At 45.1% G+C, this 14,202-nt stretch overlaps 1 protein-coding gene across 11 annotated transcripts in view; it reads left to right on the top strand.

Annotated features, from left to right (window-relative positions):
• Positions 1-14,202, top strand: part of FYN (FYN proto-oncogene, Src family tyrosine kinase) — a 206,617-nt gene that overhangs the window by 153,558 nt on the left and 38,857 nt on the right. For all 11 annotated transcript variants that reach the window (XM_084889889.1, XM_084889885.1, XM_084889888.1 and 8 more), the window contains 4 exons: positions 546-642; positions 8,591-8,689; positions 11,345-11,448; positions 12,384-12,533. In XM_084889889.1, coding sequence (XP_084746015.1) covers positions 546-642; positions 8,591-8,689; positions 11,345-11,448; positions 12,384-12,533 — 450 coding nt within the window. The remainder of the gene's footprint in view (positions 1-545; positions 643-8,590; positions 8,690-11,344; positions 11,449-12,383; positions 12,534-14,202) is intronic.

The raw sequence follows: 14,202 nt of genomic DNA, 5'->3' as shown, positions 1-14,202 counted from the left end.
TGTGAGGAGAGGCAACATCAAGGTGAGATGGGAATTCCAAAAGCAATTGCAGATGCAAAGGGCAAGATACCCTCTAATAAGTGAACGTTCACAGAGGCTTCTGGGCCCTCAGCTGCAGGGGTTTCCTGCTGCATCCGGCCTTACTGTTATGCCAGGGAAGAGGGATGCATTTACCAGAACCTAACATGGGCCCTGAGTGTCAGGTACAGGGTGTCTGATCGCTGCGGAGCTCTGCAAACCAGGCGTTCCACTGCTGCCGCCCCTTCACTGTAGACTTGATACTAACATCTGTCTCTTCCCGAGGATCCATCCCAAAGTGCATAGAGGAAAGTCCTTCTACCCCAGAGGGATCGAACATGCTTCCCCCCAAGGACCGAGGCATACGCCCAGCCTGGGACTCTGGTTCACACATTAATGACAAGGCCGAGCGTGCTGTCCCTGCTGATTAGCTTTAGATTTTCAGAATGAGGTTTTAGCAAAGATTTCATTTCTTGGAACTAATTTCCTCTTGTGACACCTCTCCCCTTTCGGTTCTTTTTCTCCAGGAGTGACCCTGTTTGTGGCCCTTTACGATTATGAAGCGAGGACGGAAGATGACCTGAGTTTTCACAAAGGAGAGAAGTTTCAGATATTGAACAGCTCGTAAGTTTGGAGAGGAAGGGGAAGCGTGTGCCTTTCAGGTTGGGAAAATACCCTTGCTGCCAGCCTGCGCCTCTTCAGATGTGTGAAATGCTGGAAGGACCCTGTTCAGTTCATTCATTCACACCAATTTAACCTGAGAAACGAAGAGGCTGTGACCAGTGCCATATTTTATGGCACTGTCTGTGTGGGGCAGTTTTGGGAGGCTACCCATAGTAGCCGAGTAGATGGTTTTGGTTTTGGTTTAAAGGTTATCAATGCCCCCACATCACTCTCTGCAAATCTGCGTTTTTCCGATGATTGGCACAGTCCTGGCTAGCCACACTACCCTCCCTCTGTCTGGGGATTTTCTTCACATTTCAGATGCTGCACTAGCTAAACCCTCGCTTAAGGCTGGCAACAAGTTCCCTCTGTTTTCAAAACTGCTGAACATTCCAGTTGGGTGAAGCCTGTGGAGGCGTTGCCCCATAGTGAAAATCTGTGAGTGACTGAAATCTTTGTGAGGCGGGAGAAGAAGTGATCTCGCCCACTCTTGAGTAACTTCAATGTGTGCATTTTAAACGTGGCCGTAGCCACAACAGTCAACAGGCCATGGGGGACGTTCAAGGGGGAGAATCACTCACTCTTCAAATACTACAATGAATACCTCCATTAGGAAGAGTAAAGAGGGGTCGGGTCTCGCTGTAGTTTTTAAGTATTGCTTCTGTCCGGTAAAGGTAGTGTGCATGCATGAGTGCCCTCCAGAAAAATCCGGGTGCTGGAGAAGGTGGAGGTGTCCAACATTGACAGGACATGCCTTGTCTCTTGCACCTGGGCTTTTCCTGTGAGTGTTCCCAGTGGTGGGGAAGGAGTGGGGGCCCCCCCTGGAAGCTTTCCTGTGCCCCAAGTCCAGTTGCCCTGTCCCCTGCTCCCGGAGTGAACTGGATTTCATGATGGTGGAAGGCCCGGAGGCCTGGCTCTTCTGCTTCCCAAGGAGCACGGGTGCAGCACACTCGGAGTTCCTTGGGGGAGGTGGCGTGGACCGAGGTGCAGTCTCCTGTCCCAGCCACTCTCTTCACATCCTGTGGAGGGGAAAGGCCCCAGGAATTTTCTTGGAAATAGTAAACAGCTGCCATTTATTAAAGGCTCCTTATGTGCCAGCCATGTGCTAAGTTGCAAATGTTCACATTTATTCTCCACAACAGCTGCCTGAGGTGTGCCTCATAGTCATCATTGTACACATGAGGCGCCAAAGGCTCAAGTTTGGAGGCTGCCCAGGTGCACAGAGGAGCTGGCAGGTGCCAGAGCCAAGAGTGACACGTGGGGACGCATCCTAAGTACAGTGTCAGGTTTGGTCTTGGAAAGGCCCAGAGACTCCCATCAGAGGGGACTGAACCACTCAAGTTGCATGAGGGTGAAAGGTTGGCTAGGGGTGTGGGAGGAGAACATTTGGCTTTGATCTCTTCTGATATCCGATACCTTATTGTTCGTCTGATTCTCAGATGAATGTTTCTTGTCGGAGTCTACTGACTTTGAAATACACTCCACTTTCCCTCCCCATTTCATGTAATATTCCCTCAAAGCCAAGGTAGGCTAGAACTTTTAACCAGATCCTGAAAGGTGAGAACTAGGGAGTGGCAGCAAGTGCCGTTCCCAGTTCTCCTGCAGGTTCTCTCCACACTACTAGTGCACTTGGCACCACGGAGTAGGGGCCTTGCCAGCCAGTCCTGCCGAAGTCAAAGCCATGACTCCTTTGTTAATGTGGATAGACTCTAAAATGGCATCCAGTTGAGATTTTGTAGAAACACTCAAAGCAAGATTTGATCTATCTCAATCTATATGTTGTGATTTGCCTTTAATGTTTATGGAAGGCTTTGAGCCTCTGACCCTGTTCTCTTAGAAGAAAATAGTACAAGGTTTTTATCCCTTTAATGTTTTTCCTTCCTGCCAGTAGAATTCCTCATCCTGCGTGCCATGTAAAGGTTCTGAGGGAAATAAGGTTTTTGTAACAAATGCAATAACCTGAAGTCAAGGGTAATAACAGGGGAGACAAAATCATGAAGGAAAAACAAAGCAGCAATACAGAACCAGATGGCATGTGTCTCCCCTCCCCCAGCCTCTCCCTGGCAGAGGGAGGGCTGGGCTCTGTCTCCCTGGGGCAGCTGCCACACCTCCCATTGTGTGTCTTCCCACTCCTTTCCCTGACTGGAGGCAGAAATGGGAGGCCACAGGGCTGGCTTTTGTGTTTTAAAGTGCAGTGTGAACCACGTGATCTATGTGCCCACAGTTAATGGCACTGCCGCCCAGCCTGGGGGTGGGCGGTCCTTCACTGACCTGTAGTAAGTATTCAGTGTGGCATATTTGGACAGTATTAAACTTGAACCCATTTTGCAAAATATCTATTTAATTCATCTGTTTCATTCTGTTTTCTCATTTCATGATGAGTGATTTACCACCTAGAAACAGCTATTCTTCAAAATATAATAAACAGAGTGGAACAGCGGTCATTGCCTAGGCTAGTGACTCTTTTCAAATGCTTTTCATCAGGATAAGAAGAAATCCTGATTTAGAACCCCACCTAAACATTTGATAATATTGTTATGGATCATGCTCTCTGAAAATCAGATGGGCAGTGTCAATTTAGAAAGAATCCAGCATTTAAAATAAAGCTGCTCCACAGCTGATCAGATCAAGCTGACCTTCCTTTGCAAATACCACTTCCTGGCTCCATCAGGGCTCCCAGCTCCTGGGACCACAAGCCCTGTGAGCAGTTTTGGGGATTGGGCTACGCTCTTAATAAATCTTTGAATTAGAAGAACAGGGAGAGCTGTTGTGAAAACTTAAAAGCTGTTCAGAGCCAGGGCTGAAATCATATACTTGTATATGTTAAAGAATAACAGTTGCCCTTGCTGGTTTGGGTCAATGGATAGAGTGTTAGCCTGCAGACTGAAGGGTCCCAGGTTCAGCTCCAGTCAAAGGTACATGCCCAGGTTGATGGCTCGATCCTCAATAGGGGGCGTGCAGGAGGCAGCCGATCAATGATTCTCTTTCTGAGAAACTGATGGTTCTATCTCGCTCTCCCTCTTTCTTCCTCTCTGAAATAATTTTTTTTTAAATAATAACAGTTAAAGAAAAGCTCATCAACTCTAAAATTAATGAAATATCTGAACAGTAAGAATAGTTTAAAGACATGCGCCTTTAATAATGCTACTCACAATAACTCAAGTAAAGACATAAAAGGGCCCTGACTGGTGTCACTCAGTTGGTTGGGCGTCATCCCATGCACTGAAATCAGGTCACCAGTTCAATTCCCGGTCAGGGCACACACCCAGGTTGCATGTTGTCACAAAGAGGAAGCAACCAATCATTGTTTTCCCTCACATAAATGTTTCTCTCTCTCCTCTCTCTCTCTAAAATCAATAAAAACATATTTTAAAAAAAATAAAAGGTAGAGACTCTATTTTCCTAAATCAAGGTGAATGAGTTATAAAGGGTATATTATAGCCCTAACTGGTTTGGCTCAGTGGATAGAGCATCTGCCTACGGACTGAAGGGTCCCAGGTTCGATTTCATTCAAGGGCACTTATGTTGGTTTTGGGCACATCCCCAGTAGAAGGCGTGCAGGAGGCAGTTGATCAATATTTCCCTCTCATCGATGTTTCTTACTCTTTATCCCTCTCCTTCCTCTCTGTAAAAAATCAATAAAATATACATATTTTTAAAAGTATATTATTAATTTATAGGTGAATTGGGCTATTTAAAAAGATGATCGATTTATTTGCTCAAAAGACTTTTTTGATAGACGTTTTGAGTCTGTGCCAGCCTCTCTGGGCACAACATATTATGTTTACTACCTAATACATTGTATTCTTGTCACCTCATATCTCCTTTGATAAAGACAGTGATCCTAGATGGCCTAGAGTAGGGGTGTCGAACTCAATCAGAAAAGGGGCCAAAATCTAAAATCCAGCCTAAATCGCGGGCCGAATGGTTTACTGAACAGTCATAAACTGACAATGTCATAAACTGACAGCGGAGTGCAGTGATGACAGCGCGGTGCGGGCCACATTGCAAGGCCTGGCGGGCTGGATTTGGCCCGCGGGCCTTGTGTTTGACACATGTGGCCTAGAGAAAGAAAAAAGGGTTTTATCTTTCTTTTGAGTAACTGAAATCTCTTATTGAGATTAACAGAATCACTTAAGAGAAATTCATGAGTTCCTGTACATGACTTTAGAATGAGCTGATAGTTGGGTTCTAATTGTGCTAAACTCTTTTAAACAGAATGAGAATGATTCTAATTTGTGCTGAACTCTTTTAAACAGAATGAGAGCGTTAATGCTGGATTTGAAATGGAAATTACTTGATTAATAGAAGATCACCTGAATAAGACTGAGTTTGCCCCAACCTGCAGCAAAATGTTTTGGCTTCCTGCCCCAGCTGACATTACCAAGTATCCCAAAATTAATGTTATACTTCATTTTTCTTAATTTAAATCAATTAGAACTAACTTGATGAAGGTTATCTTACATTAAAAAATAAGTCTGTGCTGCAGCACTTAATTTTTTTCTCACCATTTTGGAGCACAGTGGTGCCTCGCATAACGAACGCCTCACACAGCGAACTTTGGACAGGTTTTTCATGAAACCATCGGCCAAAAAGCAGAAAATGGATGAAGATGTGCAAGATTCGGTAGACTCTACTTAGTCTGTCTTAAAATTAAAAAAATGTGTTTTTTTTAAAAAAAATTATGTTTTTAGATGTATCTAAATAAAAATATGTCATCTTAGCATATTTTTTTTATGTCATCTTAGCATATTTTATGCTACAGAACGAATTATTTTTTTTAACATGTATTGTTATGGGAAAACGCGTTTCACATAACGAACTTTTCACATAACAAGCTTGCTCCTGGAACGACTTAAGTTCGTTGTGTGAGGCACCACTGCATTTCCCAGGTTGATGTGGATTATGGGGAGGAGCAAAGAGAAGGCAGGGAGATAAGTATCGTTTTTTATGATGAAATGTCTCCACCTAGTGGAACTTTAGAGCAGTAAGCATTGTCACCCTGTTAAAGATAGTGTCCCCAAACATTTCCTTAAACACATGCAATGTTTAAAGAAAAAAGTAAACTCCCACGCATTGTTAGATGATTTATTTACAACTCCATGGATTTCTTTTGGAGGATGAAGAAAAGAACCCAGCACAAACTGTAAATATGTTGACATGTTTGAACCTGAAAAGCAGAGGGATGAGGTAGAGAAGCAGCACAAGGTAGATTGCACACGATTGATGATGATTTAGCTCTTTAGTTGGGCAATGGACTCATAGGTATCATATACAAACCTATTCTTTGTATGTATAAATTATTTTATAATAAAAATCTGGACATGAACTAAATTTAAGATTATTAAAGGACTTCCTAGGTATGTGAACAATTATTTCTCTCTTTTGACTGATTTTTTTTCTTTTAAATTTGTTTAATATGATGAGAAAGGAAAAAGACTGAAAATCTAATCTAACATAACATTTTTAAAAACCTTTGCCAGCGCCCTGTTTTCCTGTGGGCTGATCTGTGTTATTTGTGCCACCAAACGCTTCCCACAACTGCACACCCGTGGGCTGCCACCGTTTGTCTGCGGCCTTCCTCAGTCGCATGTGGAGCTGTTGCTCGTCAGTCACTTTACCCAGGTTCCACCTTTAAAGAATAGGTCTCTTGAGTTAGGCTCCTGTGTAATGTGGAGGCTGGTTATTCTCTTCTTAAATCAGTCTGGGGAGGATCCTGACCAGGGCCAAAAGCCAACACGTCTTCTTCCTTGGCCGAGGGCTTTGGCACAGAGTCCAGCCAGCAAGTGACCTCAAGAAAGGCCTGGGGTTTCTCTTGCTCACTCCCAGGACCAAACAAGGAAGGAGAGAAGGCACTGGGCCTCTGGGGACAGGGTGGGTACTTCAGCTCCCACCTCAAGGGCAGCTGTCCCTCCTGCCCCTCACACTCCTGCCTCCAGGCGGTGGAGGGATCTGGGAGTCTGTGCCAGAGCTACAGCCCTACACACATCTGCTAACCCCGGTGTACGGGGATAGCACACATGCCATCCCTGCTCTCTGCCATACACAGCTTGTGAGTCGAGCACGTGAACTACCCATTCAGTTCTCTCGCCGGTTTTAAGCTTTGAGTGGCGTTATAAGCCCCCTCTCCTATCCCTCAGCCCACAGCTCTGAGAGCTCCACAGAATGATGCCAGGCTATTGCATCGGTACAAAGGGCTGTGGCTGTGAATCTCACAGGTGTTGGTCCTCCCCCTGCATCTGTACACTCACAGCTACACCCACCCCCCTCTTCCCCACCAGACTCTCCATTGTTATAAGTAGACATTGAAATGACCACAGCTTGAACCTGTCTGAGCAAGGCATACCCTATTGTATCTTTATTATTCTACCCATTTTCCTCAGCAAGCCAGACAAGTATTCAGAATATGCTTCCATCCCAACTGGGCCTGCTAGCAGGCTTCCTCTCTCAGATGATCTGCAGCTTTAATGCATTTCTTTTTCTTTTTCTGCTGAGTCTTTTAATGGCTGGCAAATTACACTGAAGCCAACAGCTTGTGTCTCTCCAGCAACCAAAGGATCCCAGCTGCCTGGGGTGGCGGGTGAAACAGAGTCTGTTGGAGACAGTCAGTGTGTGCTTTACTTTTCTCCAGCTTTACTGAAATATTAGAAGCCCAGTGCATGAATTCATGCCCGGTTGGGGTCCCTCGCCCTGTCCAGTGATTGAGGCCTATGGGGGTGCCAGCCGGCCCAGGGAAGGGGCTCCGGGAGGTTGGCTGGCTGGCCCTCTCCATCTGGGCCATCAGGAAGATCAGCCAGCCAGGGGGAGGGACTGTGGGAGGTTGGCCTAGCAGCTCCAACCCCCCAACCCCCATCAGAGCTTGTGGGGAGAGACCACAGGAGGTTAGCCAGCCAGTGAGGGGGCGCCACAGAAAGTTGGCTGGCTGGCCCCCTGATCAGGGCTGATTCGGGGGCTGGCTTGCCAGGGAGGGGGGAAGGGGCCACAGGAGGATGGCTGGCCAGGGGGAGGGGCCACAGGGGATTGGCTGGCTAGGGGGAGGGGTTATGGGAGGTTGGCTGTAGGAGCACACTGACCACCAGGGGGCAGCTTCTGCATTGAGTATCTGCCCCCTGGTGGTCAGTGTGCCTCATAGTGACTGGTCGACCCGTTGTTCCAGTCATTTGGTCATAATGGTCACTTAGGCTTTTATCTATATAGATAATTTGCATAATAGTCTATAAGTTTAATGTGTACACAGTGTGATGGATTGATGCGTATATATTGTGAAATGTTTACCATAACAAGTTAGTTAACACCTACTCCACCTCACATAATTAACATTTCGATGTTGTCACGGTGTTTTTCTTAAATAACCTGGGCTGAGTTCCCTTTGCTCTGTCTACGTTGAGGACACTTACCAAGCAAATTGCACCCCCCACTCAGAGACCCCTCTCCTGGCCCACGTCCTACATTCTTAACTCACAAATAAGACAAGAACCCTGGCCAGTGTAGCTCAGTTAGTTGAGCATTATCCCATGCACTGAAAGGTCACCAGTTCTATTTCCGGTCAGGGCACACGCCCATGATGGGGACTTGATCCCCAGTAGGTGTGTAGGATGCAGCCAATCAATGTTACAATCTCACATCTCTCTTTCCTCCTCCTCCTTTTCCTCCTTCTTTTCCTGCTTCCTTCTCTCCCTTCCCCTCTTTCTAAAATCAAATTTTAAAGAATAACAAATAAGGCAAGAGATAAGAGACGGTGCTGGATTTAACACAAAGGGGATCGTTTGGCCCTCATAGAGGGCTGTGCTGGAATAGGAGAAATCAGATGGTAGAATGACTAGGAGATAGTCATAACTCTTACTGAGTCTGTAACTGCAAAACATTGAAATGGCCACTGTATTCACTTCTTTTTCTCTTTTATCTGCAGGGAAGGAGATTGGTGGGAAGCCCGCTCCTTGACAACTGGAGAGACAGGTTACATTCCCAGCAATTATGTGGCTCCAGTTGACTCTATCCAGGCAGAAGAGTACGTTTTGTTTTGTCATTTCACTTAACTACTTGCCATTAATGTTGTGCAGGAGGGAGAAGAAATTCACTGGAGTTACTAATGCCACGTTTCCCAGGTCTATGCCATTGTATTTTGCCCTATCTGTGGAATACCATGCTATTATTAACTCACTGTTTTTCTTTAGGCCTGCTCACTTTTTAAGACATTTATTTTTTGAAAGGAAACATTGTGTCAGTAACTTAATGAAAACTCAATATTACTTGCCATAAATAGAGAATAACCATAAAAATGTGATGAAATTCTAGCCAGAGCATATATTACTGCCAACCCAAGATTCTAAGCCTACAGTCTACTGAAAGAAGAAAGGGAGAGGAAGATAGAGAGGGAGGGAGAGAGGGAGGGAGGGAGGTGGCAAATAATTCTTACCAAATTGAGAGTTTTGCTCCTCAGTCTAATCATAAATATTAACGGAGCACTAAGAAGACAGGCCTTCTATGCCACAGGTCAAACTGTCTCACATGGAGCGTGTCCCACAACTCGAGATATCCTGAGGTGATGCACTTCAAACCGTCCTTGCCTTTGCTTTGGGATCTCTGTTTTTTCTCTGATAGTTAACAGTGACTAGCTGGGAGTTGGCCCAATGATCTCACTGCTGATAGTTTTGAAAGGTGGCCCATGGTCTGGGGGCATTCTAGAAGGAAAAGCACTGTTGCTCTCCGGACCTGTGGGGACTCGCGGGCACTGGCAGCCTGGAGGACTGTCTGCGGCTTGTGGGGGGCCCTAATTTCTGAATGGAGGGAACGGGAGCTGGGCTGTGGGCTCCCAAAAGCAAGACCCTGGTCCCCTCCCTGGCACCCTGGGGACCTGCCTCTCCTGCTCAGTGGAAGCCGTCTTGCCTTAGGAGAAACGTCAGCCACAGAGCCCAGCCTTTGGCCCTGATATTTAATTTTTGCCCTGGATTTAAGTTTCAGGGAGCATTAGACTCCACACCTCAGCCAAATCCCCAGCCGGATCACACTCTTGTCTTTAATTCCTTTGTATTCCCTCTACGGAGACTGGTTTTGTTTCCTGCTCTCAACTACTCAGGGGCTCTGAGCTCCTTTTTTCAACCACTGAGTGAGTTTCATCATCAGTGAATAAAGGAATCTGTATTGAATTTTTACTTTAGGGCAGATTGGCAGGCATCTTTGAGTTCTTTCAGCATAAAAGGTACCACCAAAATGTAGCTTTTTTTTTTTTTTAAATTTAACTGGGAACCTACCCACTATATATATTTAAGTTGTATTTATAATGGTCCATTTTTAAATATTTTGTTTTTAAAGAATAAAATAGCATTTTTTAAATGCCTGTGGTTTTACATATGCAATTAATTATCACTATCTATACTATTGTCTCAGTGCAATCCATTGTTCTGACAGCTCTCTCTTCACCACTGTTCGTGTTTGCACTGCATTTTAATTGACACAGACCCACGGAGTCATTTCTCACAAATAATTGGTGTAATTCCCTTTATACCATCTAGCGCTAGGTTAGGAGTGTTGCACAGTCTGGTGCCTTTAAAAGTCGCCGAGGAGCAAGCGTGCAGCGTGTCTTTTCTTGTCTTCAGGGAAGCTCTTTCATTCACAGAAGAATGTGACAGTGAACACACAATAGCTATGTTCAAGTGTAATGAATTGAAATTTCATTTCTGAAGCTGGATCCTTTCACAGCCGAATATTCTAAAAATGGTTCCTTTACGCAGATTCCAATGGGGTGCTCCCGAACTCTCGCTTGGGTTCTTGGAGCCCCTGCTGCTTGTTCAGCACCGAGCAGACTGAAACGTTAACTGATTGCCAGGCCATGGTTAGGGCTGGAGAGGGGGGTGGGGGATAAAAGACAAATGGCAAAGGTTGCAAGGTGACTTCACGCGATACATAAAGCGGCACAGGAGTGTCATCACAAAGAGAATAGGAGGCGGTGTGTGACACAGTTTTCAAGGACACGCTCATTGACTGTGCACGGTCCCTGCCCTGCAGCTGTGCCAGAGCACGCGGGCGGCACGTCCCAATACAGATGCTTGGCAAACGCCCTTCGCCGATGGACTTCCTCATGCCTGCTGGACAGGAAGGCAATGCAGACAGCATCCCAGGGCAGGCCTCGTTTATCAGAGTTCCTATAGGCAGGCAGACTAAAAATATTGTCTTTGTTCTTTATCCATTCTGATTGCCTTTTTTTTTTTTTAATGCCTGATTAATGACCTTTATGTACACTAAAACTCTGTTTTTGTTATTTCCTAGGGATTGTAATTATGCTCAGAAACCCAGGGTCTTGTAGGTGTGTGTGGGAAGGGTTTCCTGGGGTTGCCATTTTACACAAGGTCTTGGGTGTCTTGTTTTGTGCAGGCAGGTGGCAGTTTTAACACAAATCAGTTCTTGTCATCTCTAGAGGGAAGGAAAATAACCCATAATTCAAATGTGATTTTTTTTTTTAAGAGTGTAAGAGATGAATTAAGGGTGGAATCAGGAATAGATTGAAAGGGAACTAAATGAGGCTGGGGGGGAAATAGATAGGGAAAGGCTAAGGATGGAATCGGAGTTTAGGAGGATGGGTGGAGCGGGGGCAAAAGAGCTTGCACGATTCCATTTTTTTAAGTGATTCTTATAAAATGTTTCCTTTTCTCGATCTCATTTATAGGTGGTACTTTGGGAAACTTGGCCGAAAAGATGCTGAGCGACAGCTTTTGTCCTTCGGAAACCCGCGAGGTACCTTTCTTATCCGCGAGAGTGAAACCACCAAAGGTAAGATAACAAGCCCGAGGAGTTCACTTGTCGTTCCGATCTGTGGATCAGTCGGAGGGGATGAAAGGCTTATCTCTGAGGGACAGGGTTTGTAAATGGCACAGACCCTCCCTGCCTTCTGAGGGAGGGAGTCCTATTTTCAGCTTTTCCTCCAGGCTCTCGAACTACAGACAGGCAGCTCCAGAAAGACTACAGAGGCTCCCGCCAAGACCTCCTCTTGTAGCGGGGGCTGGGCAGCCTCCCTCCTCCGGGCGCACAGGATCACAGGATTTTCACACATCCTTTAGAATTATGAATTTCTGAAACTCTTAGCTCCTCAGGTGCCAAACATACCGGTTGTTTTCACATTTCCTTTGTGATTTTTTTTTTCATTTATTTTTTCATTTTCATTTTTTGCTCTTCCTCCAACTATTGGCCTTTCTATTATTTAACATCTCATTCGAGTCCACAAGAGGAGCCTGCCAAGGAAAAGAGCAGAGGCCTCTAGCCTCATCTGCAGACACAGGTTACCCGCTCCTGGGGAAAGTGCTGTGAGCAGAAATGGGACGCTCCCTCCTAGAGAAGCAGTCCCTACGTTCCCCTGGTTCGCACCATCCCCGCCTCCGTGGTGCTCCAGGCCCACAGAGCAGGCGCAGCCTGGAATGTCCGTGCTCCTCTCCATCTTGCTGGGTTAAGGGGACGGGATGAGGGAGGAAGGAAAATAGCCTTCATTCTCGAGGGTAAATCATTTTATTGCTTATATCTTCTGACATTTTCAGAAAAGAGGTGTTTTTTTCCTTTGTTACAGAGTGGAAGTGTGTGGTGGGAGGGAAGGAGAGGGGGAGGGAGAGTCTCCGATTGCTGATTATTAATCAGAATAGTCAAGTAAATGAGACCTAAATGACACATGAGTACTCCCAGTGATTGGAGCTGCTAATACTTTGCATTTTTACCAGGTGCCTATTCACTTTCCATCCGTGATTGGGATGATATGAAAGGAGACCATGTCAAGCATTACAAAATTCGCAAACTTGACAATGGTGGGTACTACATCACCACCCGGGCCCAGTTTGAAACGCTTCAGCAGCTTGTACAGCATTACTCAGGTAACCTTAGTTCTAAGCAGCCGCTGAGCATTGGGTACTGGAGGGGCTGGGTGGGCACAGAGCAGGAAAGGGGAAGGGCAGGGGGAGCAAGTACAGCAAACACATGCAGAGTCACTGGTCAAATACAGTTGACCCTTGATCAACAAGATTTGAACTGCGCAGGTTCACTACTACGGGAATTTTTTCAGTAAATACGTAAAGTACTGTAAATGCATTTTCTCTTGTGATTTTCTTAATAACGTTTTCTTTTCTCTAGCTGACTTTATTATAAGATAATAGTACATAATTCATGTAACTCAAGATAAGCACTAGTCAACCGTTTATATGTTCAGTAAGGCTTCTAGTCAACAGTAGACTATTAGTAGTCGAGCTTTTGAGGAGTCAAAAGTTATATGTGCATTTTCTTTTCTTTTTTTTTTCTTTTTTTTTAAATATATTTTATTGATTTTTCTTACAGAGAGGAAGGGAGAGGGATAGAAAGCTAGAAACGTCAATGAGAGAGAAACATCAACCAGCTGCCTCTTGCACAACCCCTACTGGGGATGTGCCCGCAACCAATGTACATGCCCTTGACCGGAATCGAACCTGGGACCTTTCAGTCCGCAGACCGACGCTCTACCGCTGAGCCAAACCGGTTTCGGCATATGTGCATTTTCAACAGCATGGTTGTTGGAGCCCCCAACCCCCATGTTGTTCAAGGGTCAATGGTAGCTTTCTTTGCTAGCCCCTCATGGTGTTTTTCTACCGTAATTATAAGTTCCATCAAAAGATTCTATAACATTCTAGTTTCCCAAGTGGAAAGCCATAGGTTAAACCTTAGAAGTTGTTATCTGTCCTATTCCCCTGCAGAAAAGAGCTCAGAGGCTGAGAGGGTGAAGGAGCGATCTTGGGGGGCAATTTACATGGGCCTCCTTCGGTGGGGTGGGGGAGCGTGTCTCTACCATCACCTTACACTCAGCTGTTGCAGGAATGACTGCTCATACATTTTCTCGTGACTAGATGAGTTTTCTGACCCATTTATCACGCTCTCCTTCCCACCAATACTTCTTTTTCCTAATTAGACTTAGACTTATGTGACCCACAGGTCAGTTACAGCTGCTTTTAAATAGTGATCAATCTCCACCCTAACACCCAGGTGTCGCCAGTAGTCTGCTGTTCCTAGAAATGTACACTTAGATGTTTAGGTATGCGATTTGTGCATTTTATTAAAGAGCGTGGTCTTATGTGCCAGTATTAAAATGATGGCTCTCTTTCCTAAATGAGCAAGTATATTCCACTATATAAAACATGCACACAGGTGGATATACTGTAGCTATACATGTGCAGGTATAGATCTATGTCCCAGTAAACCCAGCAGTTTTTTGTGAGGTCTATATGTAATTTTAAACTGTTCTTCAGGACAATGCCAGTACCCCAAAAGAGTACATGCCTTGATTTCAACTATTGTTGTGTGTACATTTATTAAAAAGTACATGTGCATGTGTGTGATTTTTTTTTTTAGCAACCAACAAAAAAGCAATCTTTTGAAGATGACAATAAGTAATACCTATCTATTGATCCTAGGCACTAATGAACAAATGAAAAAAATTAGCAACACAGTGTATTTGTGGATTATGGCATTGGGGAACTTTGATTTGTGTAAATTCTGATGAAATATTTGGGAGAAATG

The sequence above is a fragment of the Pipistrellus hanaki genome (assembly GCF_964339955.1).
Source record: "Pipistrellus hanaki genome assembly, chromosome: 7".
Lineage (NCBI taxonomy): Eukaryota > Metazoa > Chordata > Mammalia > Chiroptera > Vespertilionidae > Pipistrellus > Pipistrellus hanaki.
Note: the sequence above shows the minus strand (reverse complement) of the source record. Positions and strands in the feature narration are given on the sequence as shown.